This window comes from Carcharhinus amblyrhynchos, chromosome 7 (genome assembly GCF_965287045.1).
Source record: "Carcharhinus amblyrhynchos chromosome 7, sCarAmb.v2.hapA, whole genome shotgun sequence".
NCBI lineage: Eukaryota > Metazoa > Chordata > Chondrichthyes > Carcharhiniformes > Carcharhinidae > Carcharhinus > Carcharhinus amblyrhynchos.
The window spans coordinates 94,308,792-94,329,366 of NC_137330.1; the positions used below are offsets into that span (position 1 = coordinate 94,308,792).

Here is a 20,575-nt window from a genome sequence, read left to right on the forward strand (position 1 = left end):
GCCACAACTTTCCTCCCAAATGCCTTTGCCATTAACGTGAGACACATTGAGAGCACAAAGGTGGCAAGGGTGTTTACAAGTTTAAATTTCACTTGTGAATATTTCATGTTACATTGGTTTCACTTTATTCATGTTCTAATTATTGTTATTTCTTGAGAGTACCTTACTGAGAGAGTTGAGTGTACTGGCATGCCTCACGGGTAGGTGTTGAATGAAGACAAAGGAGCAATGTTGATAGTTCCAACACAAATACCCACAGGGTGTATTATTTATTTTCTGTTTTGAGTGAATATTGTGGATGTTCTGGGAATGGGAGAAAAGAGGGAAAATAATGGGGATCGGTAGAGGGCAGGGAGTTGATAATTACTTTCTCTAACGGCTATAGTTCTTTTCGATTGTCCTGGACAAATCTCAGGGTTATTGTTGTTTTATAGTGATAACAAATTCCACAGCCAGCAAGTAAGGACACCAGCAATATATGATGTTGAATATGTGCTTTATTGTAAAATTATTGTGAAAGAAAAGCTGCTGAGAATAGTTGAAATGTTAACACTGACCCAAAGTAAAGATTTGCACTCTCAAGGGGAACCATAGAACAAAACAAGATGTTTAAATAAAACCATATAATTAAAGAAGTATTTCGTGCACAACTGTTAGCATGCTGTCACTATCACCAAATTCTACAAATACTCTTGCACGTGCTTTTTATTCATGACTTCAGCATTTTTTTCCATCTTTGCAATCCACTTGCTTCCCCCTCTTTCTGCTCTATAACAAAATATTCTACTAAGGCAAGGAATTCTTATCCTACACAGCATGGCAGAATTGCATGTTACTCAAAATTGATTCAAGGCAAAGGTCTTGTAGTCGTGAATCAAACTGAGATTTTTGTACATCACTGTTTTTATTAATATCTTTAAAGTACTGAATTGTGAAATGGTGGCATCACTGTAGAAATGACAGTACGTCTGTACTCCCCTGAAATGTTTGGTGTTGCAGTACTATGGAATATTAATAGACAGGTTTAAGAATAGGCACTGATCTCTCCCTGGTTCTTTCGTTCTTGTTATGTTGCTTAAATCTAAAATAAAAATCTCAATATTGGTGTCCTTGTAGAGGCCACACAAAGAACAGTGCTTTAATCTCAGTGGTGTAGAGCTTCTATTTTATTTTAGGAGCTTCAAGCTGAATTTAAAACACAGATTGTAGTTTTGTGCTTTAATTTGATGCACGCGCACCCTTTTGTAAGGGCTGGAATGGCTTTTTTTTTAAAGTGCAAATTTTCCTTAAATTTGCTTAAATGGAGCCATTGATAAACATAAAATAACGGGGGTGATCTTGAACCCACGCTCGCCATCCGTCTGAATGTCGATGGGGGCTCAAGATCTGGCGATGAATTTGGATCTTCCTGTCCTCATGGCAATGTCGTCATCATGAATTTGAATGTGTTTTGATGTTATTAACTCACTCCCTTTCAGCTGTTGACTCCCCCGCCCCTTGCCCCCCCGCACATTGACAGTTGATATGATGTTACACCAGCGAGGTGTACAATAGATTCACTTAGATGTGAACCTGCCGTGGAGTCTCCCGGAGGGCGTAAAGTGAGTACAGCCCCTGTGGGTGAGGAATATTGCTAGGCAGTGCCTTTTGACACTGCTGTTTGGCACAACCTGGCACCATGCTTATGCCAACCTGGCAGTTGTAACCTGGGAGCCATACTGGGGGAGGTTGGGAGAGGAGACTCATTTAGTTGTGGTGGTGGCTTGGAGTAGACAGAGGGGTTGGTGGAAGTGGGTGCCAGCTCGGACTGGGTGTGGGGGAGGGTTGGGGGGTGGGCATTATGGGGCGATGCCAATGATCAGGAAGAAACTCTTGAGTTTCTCTTCAGAGTCTTAATTTGGAGAGAACCATGCCGGAATTATCCACTATTTTTGGTAACATTTAGCCCAGTGTGTCATGATGTTCATTTTGTGTTTTTTTGCTTCACAGCATGCTCTGTTTAAAACAATGTCTTCTATATTTTGCAGATCATAAACTTTCTTTTTATTTGCAGTGGATACTGTTCGGGCACGACAGCTTACTGGGAGCTTACGACTCAGTCAACTTGTTCCTACTGCTGTATATCTACATATGAAGATGCACAAGCGAATTCTGGGGCACCTATCATCCGTTTACTGTGTTACATTTGATAGAACAGGGAGGAGAATATTTACTGTGAGTTTTTTTAATTTTTCCACTTTGCAGTATTTTACATATTTTTCCCATCTATTGTGGAGCTTAATATTGTTTGTTAAGTATTGTTTTAATGTTACAAAGGTTAAAGTTTCCCTTAACCATGCAGTGAAGGTCTCTTCATGTGAAAGCTGTAGGTCAGACACCAAAATTTGTTTCTCATGATTCTCATTTGCAATAACTTTATTTATTAACAAGTTCTTAATAGATGTCCCATAATTTTTCATTGCAAACCTTGCAGTTTTAATTTTTTGAAAAAAGCAAATAGTTACTGACTTCATCTTTTGGGATAAGATGGAAAGAAACACAAGAACTTCTGCATGGTTGACACCACCTGAGCTTCACTGCATTACTTTGGTGGGCTGATTTAGTGACTGCAATGAATGACCTATGGAACCCTGTGCTTCAAAAGTGGATGTCTGATTCAAAAATTGATGTAGTTTCACAATTTTAAGTTCTCTTTCTATGGACAGTTGACTTTCTACTTCCTGACCATCAGCCATATTCTGTTAATTTTGGATTCTTTATGATGAACTTCATCCAGCTAAATGTTGAATGCAAAACTAAAGTTATCCCGTTCAGTTTTCTGAAAGGATGCCCATATCCAACATTATTCATCTCTCCAGATGTCATCTCTGCTTAAGGGCAGAGGTGTGGAATCTTGAGATTCAGCTTGGTCCAGATCTCTGCTTTCACTCCCAAATCTGACTCATTATCAAAGTAACTTTCTTTGACCTCTATAATGTTGTCTCCCTCTGCCCCTATAGTTCCACTTTATTTCTGAAATGCTAAACTTTGCCTTTATTGCTTGAACAATACATATTTCTTCCAACATCTCTTTGTTGTCTCCTTTTGTTCCACCCTCCATAAACTACAAGTTACCCAAAGCATTCACTGCACATTCCCAACCAGTCTTTGGATTGTAGCCACATCTCACTAGCATCTGCTGGCACCAAAGAATTACATTAAGATGTCTTTTGTTTTTTACTCTTCATGGTACAAATTTTTCCATAGTCTTACCCCTCACGACAACTTCTATAACCCATGATGTACCCTCGACTTTTATGAAATCACCTGTAGCTAATCTTTGGCTCCTTTAGTCACCAGTCCCACATCTTCCAGAACCTCCCTTTTCAGCAGCCTTCATAATACTATTTCCTTTGTGATGCAGGTGCTCTGAAATACCTTCCTTCCTTTTTGCTTGGTATCCTTTACTCTGTAAAGTGTTCCAAGATTTGATGAGACGTGAGGTTCGCAATAGTGATACAGTTTGTTTCTTATTAAAGAATAAAAGTTGTGCTTCATGACGTACTAAGGGAAATAATTTAAGTAAAACCTGTTCACTGCTCTAAAGAAATTAGGATCAGGTTACAGAAATTAAGAGTACAAGCTCTTAAACTAATTTATTTTAGGGAAGGAAATCTGCCATCCTCGGTGTGTCTGGCCTCCAGACCCACAGCAATGTGGTTGACTCTCAACTGCCCTCTGAAATGGCTGAACAAGCTACTCATTTCAAAGGCAATTAAAGATGGGCAACAAATGCTGGCCTTGGCAGTGACGTCCTCAACCCATAAAAGAATAAGAAGATGACAATGATGCAACATTTTATTCTGTTTGATTTAAAAATACAAAGCACTGGTTATGACTGCCTGTAGCTGTCATTGCTTGTGCGTGTAAAGCATAATATTAATGAAATTCCCTTGAGGATTTAGAATTGAATCAGTCTGTGTTAGTGCTCTCAGATATACTGCTCGTGCAGCTCTAAATAAAGTTGCCAGCTGCTCATTGGAGTTTTATTTTTGCTTCCTTTTTCTGTGTTAGGATGATTTTGTGGTGTTTCTTTTGCTTTCACAAATGATTGCCTGAAGGAAACGAGGATGCAAATGGAGAAATATTCATTTTAATTTATAATCAGTTCTGCGTATATTTGATGGGTTTGGGGAAAGGGAATTTCATCTAGGTTGGATGGCTTTAGGTTAGGCTTGTCCTGATGGAAATATAGAATTATTGGCTTGTTTTCCATCAATGAAGACTTCTCTTTCTCTAATATTTATATAAAAAGTAATCCATTTTTTAAATAAAAATTCTTTGAAGAGCTTCATAAAATAGAAAGCATTTAAAAAGGAGTATAAAAGGTTTCGATTTGGGTGTTTTTTTGAAGAGATGGCATGTGCACAGACACAATTGACTGAACAACATTTTTATTGTAGTTTGTGTGATAGTTATTAAAGCTGATGAATTAGCAAAAGGTCCCTGGCTCTGTCATGTATTTTGTACATTTATTCATTTCTCTGTCCACGTGTTTAGATTAACACAAATGTGTGTTATGAAACAAGCTAGATAAAGACTGTTTCTGCACAAATATACTGGTATGTAATGTAACATGTATGTTATTTCAGGAAAAAGAGAAATGTATCTGCCTGACCTGCGCCAAAAAAAACTAGTCCAATTTGAAAAATAATTTCAAAGGTTTTGTTGGTTCTCTTGATTACCTTTCCGACCAAGACTTGGTATGGATATTTACTAGGATTCTATCCAGATGTATCTTTTTGCCACTCCATTATAGGGGATTGGGGCTTTGTTAGTAGATCATGTCCTGTCAATATTGAAAGAAGCAAAACGCAATTACTGGGAAAGCATCATAGATTCTCAACAAATACTAATTCTGTCCATTTTATAGAGTTTATTTTCTTGATTTTTCTTTATTGTATCCTGTTTTGAAGTGGTCAGTTTGGGCTTGTAATCTAGTGTGTGCAAGTGACAAATCTAGCATCTGCAGTAATCTGCTTTTATTAATTGAAATTGTCATGTTTGTGTGTTGCAAGGTTTGAATGGATTTGAGGTGGAAGTGATTTTAAAAATGACAAGTACTGCTAAAGAATGCAAAGTGATATAATATATTTCTAGACCTGATGCTATTTTTCATCTTTTCAAAACAAGGCCCAAAATCGACAAAGATTTAGGACATCTTGTCACCTTTTTCATTGTACAATTATAGAATACTTATCTTTAAATAAAAGGATGTAATCAGTGCGATGTTTTGGCCTCCAGCTACGTACTTGCTTTTCTGCCTATGGCCGCTAAATAGATGATCAATTATATCAGATCTCTTACTGAAGCTTGCAGCATGTTCTTTATGGATAATTAGTCATAGTCCGCAAAAGGACCATAGAGGTGCTTGCTTCTTCAGAGGCAGACAATTAGTTGGATAGCTTGAGGGGCATGACTCCACAATCCAGGGTCATGGCGAGGAGACAGGCCTCTAAGACCTCCAACAACTAGGGTACGGGACTTGAGCCTGCACAATTGGTGTCATTTTGCATCAAACTCAAGCTATCGAGCTGACTGATGCTCAATGTTCTTTTTGAAGAATTATTATTTTGAAAAATTATCATTTTGTGTTTGTTCATAAAGATGTGATGAAATTAGAATACATGTTTTATGGACTAATCTATTACTTGAAAGGTACATTTGCTTTATGGAAAATATTGTTATCCAGCTTGAAGGTGAAATCAATTGCATGAATCCCAGAATTGTAGATTAGTGAGCGCAGAGAAAATACTCCCTCCTATCAGCAAAGTATCAAGAACTGCCCAGGAGACTGTATTCTAATTGTTTGCAGCTCTCCTCTCCCCACTCCAGATTACATTGAGCCTGTAAAGTGTTCAAGGTATTCTTGAGAAAACACCTGACATTTTGATGCTCCGTAGACATGCTTTAAAACTAAGTGACAGTCACAGGATCTGAATTTAACACTTGCTGACTAGGAGACTAATAGTGTTCCTAAATGTTCAGATAAGTCTGCTAGATGAATGCCTCAGACTGTCAGAGATGGAAGATTTCGGTGAGAGACAAGCTTTTAGAGTTGTAGTTAGAACCACAGGTGACATGTTACCTGAAGATTGGTTGTTTGCCAGTGGAGCTTCTCTCATTAGCTCTACATACAGAGGTGTGCGACACAGTTGGTTAAATAACATGTTGATGCAGACGTAGAATCTGTAGTGTTAAGAAGTGCTTTATTTTTTACAAGCAATTGACTTTTCTTTTGTTGGAATCTTTATAACTGTTTGGTCTCGTGAATATTCACTGTAGGTAGTTACTGCAGCTTCAAACGGCAAACTGGGTAGGGTATTATTAATTGAGGATTGGTAGTAATTCAAGTGCGACTTGTTTCTTCTCTTTCTTTAATCCCTTGGCTCCCACCTCCTTGCCTGATTCTTAAAAGATGTAAGATTTAATATAGATGCACCATATTCAGTACTGTTGAAGTTTCATAGTACAAGTAAATATGAAAGCATTTGCAGGACATGAAACGAGATATTAAATTTACTGATAAGATGGTTAGTTGGTTTAACTCTCCCTTCACAAAGGCCGGATTTTTCCTGACCTTTCCATGGTCTGCTCCTCACTGGTATGATTCCCATGGTGGGCGGAGCTTGAAAATTCTCACTTTGCTGTACGAGTGGACTTTGTGACTTTCCTTTGTTTCTCATTTTCACTTTGGACTGTAGGAGGAATTTGACTGTACAAGGCTCCCCATGTTCTCCTTTCATCAAATTTCCTCTCAAGTAAATGACACTGACAGAGCCTGTCTCCATTCTTCACTCCATGTGTAGTTGCATCTAGTCTCTTTACAACGACTTCAATCATATACTTGTCCTTCTCACCTCGATGGTTTTTCACCATGACTTTCTGATCAGCATTAAACTCCCTACATTTCATGCTTGGTGTATCATGGACTTATCTTTAGTTGGCCTGCTGTTCTCCTACCTTGCCATTGACATCAAGCTGAAGCAAACTTAGGTTACGTTGATTGGCCATGCTAAATTAACCCTAGAATCAGGGGGATTAGCGGGGCAAATGCATGTGGTTGCGGGAATAGGGCCTGGGTGGAATTGTGATCAATACAGACTTGATGGGCCGAATGGCCTCTGTCTATACTGTAGGGATTCTATGATTCAAACTAAATCTCAGCTGGAGTACTGTGTGCAGTTTTGGGCGCCGCACCTGCGCAAGGATATTTTGGCCCTGGAGGGAGTGCAGAGGAGGTTTACTAGGCTGATACCGGAGTTGAGGGGATTGAGCTATGAGGAGAGGCTGAATAAACTAGGCTTGTACTCGTTAGAGTTTAGAAGAATGAGGGGAGATCTCATTGAGACGTATAAGATGATGAATGGGATGGATAGGATAGAGGTGGAGAGACTCTTCCCGCTCAAAAAAGACAGTAGGACTAGGGGGCACAGCCTCAAGATAAAGGGGAGGCGGTTTAGAACGGAGTTGAGGAGGAACTTCTTCACTCAAAGGGTGGTGAATCTCTGGAATTCTCTGCCCGTTGAAGTGGTGGAGGCTGCCTCGCTAAATATTTTTAAGAAGCGGGTTGATGGGTTTTTGATAAGAGAGGGGATTAAGGGTTATGGGGAGAGGGCGGGAAAGTGGAACTGAGCCACGACAGATCAGCCATGATCTTATTGAATGGCGGGGCAGGCTCGAAGGGCTAGATGGCCTACTCCTGCTCCTATTTCTTATGTTCTTATGTTCTTATGTTCTAAACACCTCATAAGTATGTATTTAAACACTTTCCTTGTAAGGCAAGCAACGTATGTAGACTACAGGGTTATCCAGCAAGAAGTTGGCAACACCTTTTGAACTTGCCTGTCAAAAGATTCTAACTCCAGACTAGGGCTTCCCCATGGTTCACACCTCAGGTAGGTGTGGACCATGTTGCTTTCAGATGCTCTCACAACTCCCATTAAGATTTTGAGGGGTCTGAACTGCCCACCTCCAAAATGGACAGGCTGTCCGGATCGCTACTTCTGGGCATACGACCTGCAATTTTATATCGTGTTGCTAAAAATTATTGGCGAAAGGACTTGGGGACAGGAAACCCAGAAATGGGTCTCATCCTCCAAGTTTGTTGCTGGCCCGCTTCCAATCTGACACACAGTCATGGAAATCTGGCTCTAAGCATCAAATAATTAGTTGGTGGTGCAGAACTTGGGTATTTGCTGAAAAAGGAGGCATGTTGTCAAAACGTTTTGTCTTGCTCTCTCATCAGGAAAGACACAAGAATACCAAATTTCAAAGAGCACAACAATTTGTGCTGCATGAGAAAAGGATGCTGATTGTTTGGCAAATCAGCCCAGATTGGTTCACATATATTGCCTTTCTGAAAGCACCAGAAGCTATTGTCCCACGTGTTTTTACTTAATTCAAGGAAGGCACAATATCTGGACAAATTTCTTCTCTCTGTAGAAGACAGATCCAGCAATGCCCTAAGACTCAATTCCAAACTTGCTTTGCATCACAATTTGACTTCAGCACTTCTGAGTTGAAAGTGTGAAATCAGTCAGGATTCTTGCTTTTGATCTGCTAACACCCTCTGCTGGAGGTACATTTGTGTGGGCATTGGTTTAGCGGTGCTGTTCCTTAATGAGCCAACAAACTCACACATAAGGAATGGTCACTCGAGGCAAGTACTAGAGGAGGCATCCGTGAAATGCAGGAGGGAGCAGGATTGGTGAGAAAAAAATAAATAAAATGATTTCAGGGTAATTATCGAACAATGCATCAGTAACGTCTGACTCAGACAAAATCAGTATAATTTGTAATAAAGTACTGCATTTATTATTTGTGTAGGATGCAGATAATGGGTTATTTTAAACAGGCATTGACATTTTCTGGCTACATATTCTGGTTTATTTAACATTAAAAAAGGAGTACAACTCAGTTGTGTATTATGTAAGTGTATGCTTTATGCAAAGATATTCATATCGGTGAGAGCTTGTTATAGGCTTAAATGACAGGTATTAGATGAATATTTTGAGAGCTAAACCTCTGAAGATCTTGGATGCCTTTATTTTGTGTTTGTGCCTTTTCTAAAGAATAGAAGCACTTGGTTGTGGTTTCATTACAACGTACTTATTCATACTGATCGACAGTAGCATGTGGTTCTAAGATGACTGATATTTTCAGGGAACCTGTATTTTGTATAAAGCTTAGATACTTCATGCCTGCTGGAATCCTACACAATTCGAGTTTCACTTGGTAAATCAAAAAAGACAGAATGAATATAACTGTTAAAGTTAATAATGTTAGCATTCAAATTATGAACAGTAAAATTGTATAATCAAACATGTAAGTTGTTGAAATTAAAGATAGTTCCTATGGACTTTAAAATTTGTTACAGAATTGAACTCCTAAATTACATGCCAGGAACTTCAATGGTAGTGATTTACTGTACATCTTAGTGCATTTACTTGGGAGTTTCACACTTTACACCTCTGAGCAGCTCTACAGCACTTATTGAGCAAGCCCTTCTGTATATGGGTGTGAAAGCAGCTGACTCACAATAACATGTTGACATAAATTTCAGATTCATGAAAGGATTTTTGTGGAGGTGAATTTTGATCAAACTGTGCTGTGCTTAGTGGAACAATAAAGTGTTGTACAGAATGATATAGCACAGTAGGAGGTCATTTGGACTGTTGTGTCTTTGCTGGCTTTTTTGTAAGAACTATTACATTAATCCAACTGCCTTGTTCTTTCCCCAAAGCCCTGCAGATTTTTGCTTTTTGAGTGCAGTACTTATCTGCCCCCCCCGCCCCTTTTTGAAAGTTAGTCTTGAAGCTGCTGTCATTCCAGATAATAACTTGCTATGCAATTTGTTTTTTAGACATTGCCCTGGTTCTTTTGCCAATTGCCTTAAATCTGTGTCCTCAGGTTATCGATTCACCTGCTACTGAAGACTTTTGTGTCGTTAAAGATTGGCCACTCTTTTTTTCAGGGAGAGGGCAGCAAAGGACAGCTTTGAAGAATATTCTGAAATGACAGTAACAAAGGAGGTCATGTGGCACCTCTACCAATGTATTAAACATATGAATATGAACAGAAGAAGCTGCTTAAATAATAGTGATTCTGGGTTTTATAATTTAGGAGTGTTGAAAACAAAAACAGGGAGGTGGGTAGTTATTGGGAATATTATACACTATTTTAAGAAGGGCAGTTGAAGCATGAAGAAATTAATTATAACTGTGAAAGATCATAGTTGTGAAAGACTTGAAAAATGATTTTTTAGTCAGTGGATTTGAAAATCAAGCAATGTATTAATATGGTGAATAATGAAAGGTAGTTTCTATGGATATTAATTAAATGTTACCAGTCCAGAATGGATCTTGTTGTTGGTTTCCCTTCATTATCGAAGATGGCTATTTCTTGCATGTCATCTGTTCTGTGTTCTAACATAGCTGTGGAGCTTGACTGCAGACCCACATGGCTTTCTATAGTGTGGGCAAGGATGAATTGTCTGTTTTTTAAAAAATGTATCACTATGTTGGAACTGCCTTGTCTTTCAGGCTTGCATTTTGTCCTTAGCTGCCTATATTCTTTGTTGCTCGAAGTTCACTCCCCAAATAATTCTTTTTCCCAGTCTTTGGTGGACCTTTTGGATTTCCTAAAATTTGTCTTCAAAGGAGTCCTTGAACCTTAAACTTGCCTACCTTGCAGGTGATGTCCAAGTTGAGTTGTGAATATATGACCGTGAACATGGTCATATATTCACATGGAATTTGCACATTCTCCTCGTGTCTGCGTGGGTTTCCTCCGGGTGCTCCGGTTTCCTCCCACAGTCCAAAGATGTCAGGTTAGGTTGATTGGCCATGTTTAAATTGACCTTAGGTGCATAGGTTAGAGGGATTAGTGGGTATAATATGCACGGATATGGGGATAGGGCCTGTGTGGGATTGTGGTCGGTGCAGACTCGATGAGCTGAATGGCCTCTTTCTGTACTGTAGGGTTTCTATTTCTTTCTATAACATCTGCTGGACTCTCATATGAAACAATTTCTAACACCACCTCCTTCAATTTGTTTAGTGTACCAGTTACTTCCCCTCTCTCCATTGCAAGGGTAGCATCTGCTTCCTTTTTAAAGTCAGATCTCTGGCTTCCACATGCAGGTCCCTCTTTTTTATACCTAATTGACCCTACTCTTTTGCCAACTTTTTATTTATGTACTTATAGAAGACCTTGGGATTCTCTTTTATGTTAGTTGCCAGTCTGTTTTCATATGCTCTCCTTGTTTTTCTTATTAGAATTTTCACTTCCCCTCTGGTCCTTCCACATTCAGCCTGATTCTCCAATGTATTTTCGACCTGACATCTATCATACACACACTTATTCCTTTTCATTTTCATTTCTGTTTCCCTCTTCCAGTACGTTCTGGATTTATTCATCCTATCTTTCCGCTTCAAAGGAACATGCTTGACATTGCCTGCAATACTTTTTCTTTGGAGGTAATTCATTGCTAAGTCACTGACTTTTCTGCCAACCTTTGATTCCAACTCATTTGACTCAGATGCATTCTCATCCCATCAAAGTAGGTTTTCCCTCAATTAATTATCCCTGTTCTGGATTATTCCCTGCCCTCGTCCATGGCCAAACTAAATCTTATGATACAATGATCACCGTCCCTTAAATGGTCTCCCACTGATTGATCCTCTTGGTCCAACAGTGCCTGTTCTCTCGTCGGACTGGAAACATACTACTGCAGAAAATTATCTTGAACACATTCCAGAATCTCTCGTCCCTCTTGTTGCTTTGCACTATTCCTATCCCTGTCTTTATTTGGATAATTGAAATTCCCCATTTTAATTGCTGTACAATTCTTGCATTTCCCTGAAACTTCTTTGCAAATTTATTCCTCTACATCCCTCAAGGTTATTGTACCTTTTATCATTTCTTACCTCCAGCTGGAGAGATTCCGTCCTTTATTCCCCTGGAATGTCCTTTCTCCAGCATTGTAATGCTATCTTTAATCAATACTACCACTCTCTGTCCATAACCACGCCCCCATCTCTCAAATACTTTGTACCCAGGAATATTTAATGCCTATTCCAGCCCTTCTTTAAGCCAGGTCTCTGTTACAGCAGTAGTATCATGATTCTATTTAATAATAACCACATACCATGCATAAATATTTGTTCATATTAACCCTGATTTAGGCTTTTCTACTTTCCCCCTTACTCTCACCCCATCTAATGACTTATTATTACCTACACTAGTTCAATCAAACGCTCTAAGTATTCTATTTATCTTGATACTGTTCTCTGATATATCCTTCTTACCTGCGTCTCTATTTCACACTATCAGTTTTTCTCGTCTCGATTCTGAATTTCCCCTCAGGTTTCCACCCCTCTGTCAATCTAGTTTAAACCCTTTCCACCAGCACTATCAAACCTCCCCAAGAAGACATTATTTCCCGCCTTGTTAAAGTGCCATCTGTCCTCCTTGTACAAGTTTCAGTTCAGAAGTTTAAAGCTGTCCCTCCTACTCCCATTTCTCCAGCTGCATGTTGAACTGCACAATTCTTAGGTTGACTAGCATGTGGAACTGGATGTACTGTATAATTCTTGCATCTCCCTGAAAGAATGTCCTGCAGCCACTCTGTGACGTAGAATCCCTACAGTGCAGATGGAGTCCATTCGGCCCATCAAGTCTGCACTGATAACAATCCCACCCAGGCCCTATCCCTGTAACCCCATGTATTTACCCTGCTAATCCAGGCAAAAGGCGGGGAATTATAGGCCAGTTAGTTTAACATCTGTGGTAGGTAAAATGTTAGAATCTGTCATTAAGGAGGAAATTGCGAGGCATCTTGAAGGGAATTGCTTGATAGAGCAGACGCAGCACGGTTTCATTAAAGGGAAGTCGTGTCTGACAAATTTACTGGAGTTCTATGAGGATGTGTCTAGGGCGGTGGATAGAGGAGAGCCGGTGGATGTGGTCTTTCTAGATTTTCAGAAAGCGTTTGACAAAGTGCCTCACAAGAGGTTATTGCAGAAGGTCGAGGGACATGGAGTTGGGGGTAGGGTGTTAGCGTGGATAGAGGATTGGTTGTCAAATAGGAGGCAGAGAGTGGGGGTCAACGGGTGCTATTCGGATTGGCGGATGGTGACTAGTGGAGTGCCCCAGGGGTCGGTGCTGGGGCCTCAGCTTTTTACCATTTATATAGATGATCTGGAGGAGGGAACCGAGTGTAGAGTGTCGAAATTTGCTGATGACACCAAGATTGGGGGAATGGCAAATTGTGCGGAGGGTGTGCAGAAGGATCTAGATAGGCTGGGTGAATGGGCCAGGAAATGGCAAATGGAATTTAATGTTGGCAAGTGTGAGGTGGTCCACTTTGGTAGGAAAAATGGTAGGAAGGACTATTACTTACGAGGTGAAAAACTGCAGCAGGCGACGGTGCAGAGGGACCTCGGGGTCCTTGTGCATGAGTCGCAAAAACCCAGCTTGCAGGTGCAGCAGGTGGTCAGGAAGGCGAATGGGATGCTGGCCTTCATAGCGAAGGGGATTGAATATAAAAGTAGGGAGGTCTTGCTGCAGCTGTATAGGGCATTGGTGAGGCCGCAACTGGAGTACTGTGTGCATTTTTGGGCGCCGCACCTGCGCAAAGATATTTTGGCCTTGGAGGGAGTGCAGAGGAGGTTTACTGGGCTGGTACCGGAGTTGAGGGGGTTGAGCTATGAGGAGAGGCTGAATAAACTGGGCTTGTACTCGTTAGAGTTTAGAAGAATGAGAGGAGATCTCATTGAGACGTATAAGATGATGAATGGGATGGATAGGATAGAGGTGGAAAGACTCTTCCCGCTCAAAAAAGACAATAGGACTAGGGGGCACAGCCTCAAGATAAAAGGGGGGCGGTTTAGAACGGAGTTGAGGAGGAACTTCTTCACTCAAAGGGTGGTGAATCTCTGGAATTCTCTGCCCGTTGAAGTGGTGGAGGCTGCCTCGCTAAATATTTTTAAGGCGCGGGTTGATGGGTTTTTGACAGGAGAGGGGATTAAGGGTTATGGGGAGAGGGCAGGAAAGTGGAACTGAGCAGCGACAGATCAGCCATGATCTTATTGAATGGCGGGGCAGGCTCGAAGGGCTGGATGGCCTACTCCTGCTCCTATTTCTTATGTTCTTATAATCCCCCTGACACTAATGGTCAATTTAGTGTGGCCAATCAACCTAACCTGCACATCTTTGGACTGTGGGAGGAACCTGGAGGAAACCCACGCAAACTCCACACACAAGTTACCCCAAGGCTGGAATTGAACCTGAGTCCCTGACGCTGTGAAGCAGCTAACAACTGTGCCACTGTGCCATCCCATCCTAGACCCTGGCACCAGGGAGGCAACATATTATCCTGGAGTCATGTCTATGGTTGTAGATAGGCCTGTCTGCTCCCCTAAATATTGAATGCCATACCACTACAGCACTTCCACTTTTCCTTATCCCCACTTCTACAGCTCAGCCACCCATGCTTTTTGAGGTAGCCTCAAGGAGTTCCTGCGCTACCTTCTCTTTTCCCTTATATACAATGGTGGTTACCCAGTCACACACTGCCTGTGTACTTCTTAGCTGCAGCATGACACCCCTCTGAATTTGCTATCCAGGTAATTCTCAACCTTGCAGATGCACCACAGTAATACCAGCTCAAGCTCCGCAACCCAGAGCTCAAGTTTCCGCAACCAGTGACACTTCCTGCAGATGTCGTTATTGAAACCAGTTTGAGCCTATTCGACGTCCCGCTTCCTGCAGGATGCACATTCCACATGGCTAAGCAGCACTGAAATAACTTAAACTTTATACGAAGTGTTCAGTACAGTATGTGTAATATAATAGCTCACCTGTCATTCACCAATTGTCCTTTCTGTGCCAGGCCCAGAAAAACTTACATTCACCAACCAGTAAGCTTATGGGATTTCTTTGTCACTTCTGTGTTTTATCAGTATATTCCCATGTTGTTCTCTCCCTCTTTCTGCTGCAAAGAGGTTTGCCTCCCTCCACTGCTTTTTGAGCTCTCTGAATTCCCGCTGCTGTGTGCGCTCCCTCTCTCTGAATTCCCACTGCTCTGTGCGCTCCCTCTCTCTGAATTCCCACTGCTCTGTGCGCTCCCTCTCTCTGAATTCCCACTGCTGTGTGGGCTTCCTCTCTCTCAGAACTCCCACTATTTTATGGGCTTTCTTTTTCACTTAACTCCTGTTGCTTTATGGGCTCTCTCTCTCTGAGTTTCCACTGCTTTATGTGTTGATACTTTCTTCCCAGCTTATTACATGGAATAATGGGTCATGGCCTCAACACTGAAAATTAATCACTTTGGCAATAACACAAAGCCAAGGTCTCTCCAGACACGAGATAATCAATTACCTTTAGTGGAATAGCCAATTATCATGGAGAGAGAGATTGAAATTTAGCTTATTAAACAATCCTGTTTGCTTTGGAGCAGCCTAGAGAAAGACTGTCTGAAAGCAGCAGAAAGACTGTTTGCCTCTCCCGCTCTTAACAGATAGATTTAGATCCTGTTTGCCATGTATCCGATTGTGGGCAGCGGAGAAGAATACAAATTCCGGAGCAGCAACACCAAGGACTCGAGGCAATTCTGGCAAGAGATATCAGCGAAGGCTGTTTTGTGGGATTCACACTGGACGGCTGGGCCTCTGCATGTAGAACATAGAACATAGAACATAGAACATTACAGCGCAGAACAGGCCCTTCGGCCCACGATGTTGCGCCGACCAGTTACAAAAACAATGACCCACTAGCCTATACCAATCCCTTTTCGTCCATAAACCTATCCAGAGATCTCTTAAACGCCCCCAAACTAGACGCATCTACAACTGTCTCCCAGCCTAAGCTTTTCAGTGTCAACCGATTCGCGCTGAAAGTCAGCATGGTGGCGATTTGCATGCGTTACCATAGCTTGCCATATCGTTAGCAGGCCCAGGAATAAATTCCGCCCCCCCCCCCCCCCCCACCCCGCGTCTCCCCTTTCTGTCCGGTGCTACATTACACTGGCAAGGTTTACAACTGCTCCACAAAAAGTCACGACCTGGAGTGACAGCGTTGAACAGGTAGAAGGAAGTAAAAAGTAAAGTGTTATGGGGCTGTAGCCCCGGAGTGCAGGGGAGGTTGGAGGCAGAGGTGAGAAACTTAATGCTTGGTGTGGGAAGTTCCTGGAGAACTGGAAGTGCTGTCCCCAGGCCTAGTGATGTTGTCTCTGTGGGATGGGGTAGGATCCTTCACTGACTGCTGGTCAGGCTGCTGTGTGCAGCCACTGGGCTGTTACATTGTTTTGGCTGTGGGATATGCTGAAGGGCTGGATTGAGTTCTGGGGTTTTAACAGAAAGGGGGTTGGGTGGGGAGGGAGCACCATATGCTGCTTGAGGGTTAATCAGTTCAAGCAACTGGTGCTCCGAGCAAAGGTGCTCATGTTAACACAGACGCTTATACTGCATGTACTCTGCAGTGAATGGGAACCCATCTTGTGATAATTCGGAGTCTATCCCTGCCCCGTGTCCCTGACCTGCAACACATGCCTGGGAGAGAATGCTGTAGTGGCATTCATGGCAATGGCTTAAGGGTGTGCAGTGGCCTCACCTGCACACCAACCTGTATGCTCTTCCTGCCTGCCGTGTTCACAATGCCAAAGGCAGGCGATCTAATCAGATGACACACTACTGGATGGGGGATGGGGGAGGGCTTTCGTGGCTGCCCTTTTGATATTTGGGGATGGTTTCACGTTGTAAGTGCAGCACATGTACTGGTTTTAGAATGGGATGCACACTCACTTTTGCTGCTCAAAAAAGGTCATTCATCTCCTGATGGTGCTCTCCAGACCTAGGATTCAGTGCACTGACATTTTATAGCTGCAGCCATTGCCTCCCATATCGCACTTGCTGCGTGATTCCTTGGGTGTTGCCCCTCAGTGGGTTTCAGCAGCTGATGCCTCTCTAGATGGGCTTGCTCACCCTCTGAAAATCTGGGGTCATTTCTGTTGGGTGCCATCTTTTTGGCGTGACTGCCCATGTGTCCATATTTGCAGCTATAAACAGCTCTGCCTTGTTAAGGGAGTCCAGGTGCAGTCAGTTTGGGTCACTCATGGGTCCGTTAGTTAAATTTAATAGCAACTAATGTACAGGCAACCTGGTTTTAATAGAGGGTGAGCCATCTTCAAAGATGCCGATAGGATTAGTTCAACAAGGTACTGTGTCCGGGGCACGAGGGGGTACAACTTTCAAGGGTTTCACTCAACAAGATACTGTTTCGGGGGTTGGGGGGATGCTCAAAGGTCTCATAAAATGAGGAGGAATGCTCGCAGGCAACTCAGCACTGTGTGTGTGACCAGTAAGAAGTCTGACAACGCCAGGTTTAAGTCCAACCGATTTATTTGATAGTAAACTCATAAGCTTTTGGGGTTTGACCCTTTGTCAGGTGAATGGAGAGCTCTGGCCTCAGACAGAGCATCTAACAGCACAGACGGTTTACAGATTACTGATTAGAATGCGAGTCCTTACAATTAATCTGCTATTCAAGTCTTAAAGATAAGCAGGTTAGTTGAACCTGAATAGCAGGTTAGTTGTAAAGACTTGCATTCTAATCAGTAATCTGTAAACCGTCTATGCTGTCAGATGCTCTGTCTGAGGCTAGAACTCTCCATTCACCTGACAGAGGGTCAAACCCCAAAAGCTTATGAGTTTACTATCAAATAAATCGGTTGGACTTAAACCTGGTGTTGTCAGACCTCTTACTGTGTTTACTCCAGTCCAACGCCGGCATCTCCATATCATGTGTAAAAGACAGCAGTGAGGTCAGTGCTCTGTGTATGAAGGTGGAGGCACAGGGAGGCCAGTGATGTTCGGGTCATTGGGGGTTGGGGTGGCCAGTGCTGTTTTGTGGGGGGAGGGTGTTGAGAGGCCAGCAATCAGGCCAGTAATATCTGTGGGAGGTTTAGGCCAATGATGTCAATGCTAGGAGAATTCATTTAGCGATCTCTCCCAGAGATTGGTGCATGTGCAGTGGCTTGCTCAGTGCACTTATTTCAGCCTATCGTGAAAGAGGTAGTGTTGGGCAAGTTATTGGGGCTGAAGGTCGACAAGTCTCCTGCTCCAGATGGAATGCATCCCAGGGTACTAAAAGAGATGGTGGGAGAAATAGCAAATGCACTCATGGTAATTTACTAAAATTCGCTGGACCCTGGAGTGGTTCCTGCAGATTGGAAAACAGAAAATGTTTTAAAAAGGAAGTAAATAAAAGGCGGGTAACTATAGGCTGGCTAGCTTAACTTCTGTAGTCAGGAAAATGCTTGAATCTATCATCAAGGAAGAAATGGTGAGGCACCTGGTTGTAAATTGTCCCATTGGAAAGACGCAGCATGGGGTCATGAGGGGAAGGTCATGTTTGACTAATTTGGTGGAATTCTTTGAGAACATTACATGTGCAGTGGATAATGGGGAACCTGCAGATGTGGCATATCTGGATTTCCAGAAGGCATTTGACAAGGTGCCGCACCAAAGACTGATACGTAAGATAAAGGTGCACGGTGGTATGGGTAATGTAGCATGGATAGAAGATTGGTTAACTAACAGAAAGCAAAGAATGGGGGTAAATGGGTGTTTTTCTGGTTGGCGATCAGTGACTAGTGGTGTGCCTCAAGGATCAGTGTTGGGACCGCAATTGTTTATGATTTACATAGATGATTTGGAGTTGGGGATCAAGTGTAGTGTGTCAAAATTTACAGATGACACTAAGGTGGGTGGCAGAACAAAGTGTGCAGAGGACGCTGAAAGTCTGCAAAGAGATATAGTTAGTCTGAGTGAGTGGGTGAAGGTCTGGCAGATGCAGTACAATGTTGGTAAATGTGACGTCATCTATTTTGGTAGGAATAATAGCAAAATGGACTATTATTTAAATGGTAAAAAATTGCAGCGTGCTGGTGTGCAGAGGTGTCTTTGTGCAGGAATCTCAAGGAGTTGGTTTGCAGGTGCAGCAGATAATTAAGAAGGCAAATGGAATTTTGCTCTTCATTGCAAGAGGGATGGAGTTTAAAAACAGCATGGTTGTGTTGCAGCCGTATAACGTGCTGGTGAGGCCACACCTGGATTACTGTGTACAGTTTTGGTCTCCTTACTTGAGAAAGGATGTACTGGCATTGGAGGGGGTGTCCAGAGGAGATTCACTAGATTGATTCTGGAGTTGAGGGGATTGGTTTATGAGGAGACACTGAGTAGATTGGGCTATACTCATTAGAATTCTGAAGAATGAAGGGAGATCTTATAGAAACATATAAGATTATGAAGGGCATAAATAAGATAAAGGCAGGGAAGTTGTTTCCACTGATGGGTGAAACTAGAACTAGGGGGCATAGCCTGAAAATAAGGGGAAGCAGATTTAAGACTGAGTTGAGGAGGAATTTCTTCACACAAAGGGTTGTGAATCTGTGGAATTCCCTGCGCAGTGAAGCAGTTGAGGCTACCTCATTGAATATTTTTAAGGCAAGGTTGGGTATGTTTTTGCACAATAAAGGAATTAAGCGGGTGGGTAAGTGGAGCTGAGTCCACAAAAAGATCAGCATGATGTTATTGAATGACGGAGCAGGCTCAAGGGGACAGATATCCTATTACTGCTCCTAGTTCTTATGTTCTCTCCAGCAGGAATAAGCACAGCCCACTGATTTTTCACGTGATTCACGCTAGTGAACTCTGCAGTGCACAGAGAGTGGGAGATTCATTTTGAAAATCCCACTGAAAAAAAACCAGCGGTATTTACTCCAATTTTTACCCAAATTCAACATTTAGCTTTTTTTTTGGGAGAATCACCCTATAGCTTTTAAAAACTGCCTCAACTGTAAACCTTCAGGACTCAACCAGTGAACTCTCTCTTTATTAGCTGTCTCTGGCTGGGTCTTAATTTATCCAAAAGCTTTACTTCTCCTTGTGCATGTGTAGGTTTCTGTATCTTGCGACAATTGGGAGATGTTTTTACCTTTTCAATATGTCTGGGACCTTTGCTGTTTGTAATATATATAAATGATTTGGAGGAAAATGTAACTGGATTGATTAGTAAGTTTGCAGCCGACACAAAGGTTGGTGGATTTGCGGATAGCGATGAGGACCATCAGAGGACACAGCAGTGTATAAATCAGTTGGAGAATTGGGCGACGAGATGGAGTTTAATCCGGACAAATGTGAGGTAATGCATTTTGGAAGGTCTAATACACATAGGAAATATATAGTAAGTGGCAAAACCCTTGAGTATTGATAGGCAAAGGGATCTTTGCACAGGTACACAGGTCGCTGAAAGTGGCAATGCAGGTGGAGAAGCTAGTCAAGAAGGCATACAGTATGCTTGCCTTCATTGGCTGAGGCATTGAGTTTAAAAATTATCAAGTCATGTTGCAGCTTTATAGAACCTTACTTAGGCTGCACTTAGAATATAGTGTTCAGTTCTGGTCGCCATACTACCAGAAGGATGTGGAGGCTTTGGAGAGGGTACAGAAAAGATTTACTAGGATGTTGCCTGG

At 42.0% G+C, this 20,575-nt stretch overlaps 1 protein-coding gene across 3 annotated transcripts in view; it reads left to right on the forward strand.

Moving 5' to 3' along the window:
* Window positions 1–20,575, forward strand: part of phip (PHIP subunit of CUL4-Ring ligase complex) — a 227,514-nt gene that overhangs the window by 36,000 nt on the left and 170,939 nt on the right. For all 3 annotated transcript variants that reach the window (XM_080192807.1, XM_080192809.1, XM_080192810.1), the window contains exon 7: window positions 2,054–2,214. In XM_080192807.1, coding sequence (XP_080048933.1) covers window positions 2,054–2,214 — 161 coding nt within the window. The remainder of the gene's footprint in view (window positions 1–2,053; window positions 2,215–20,575) is intronic.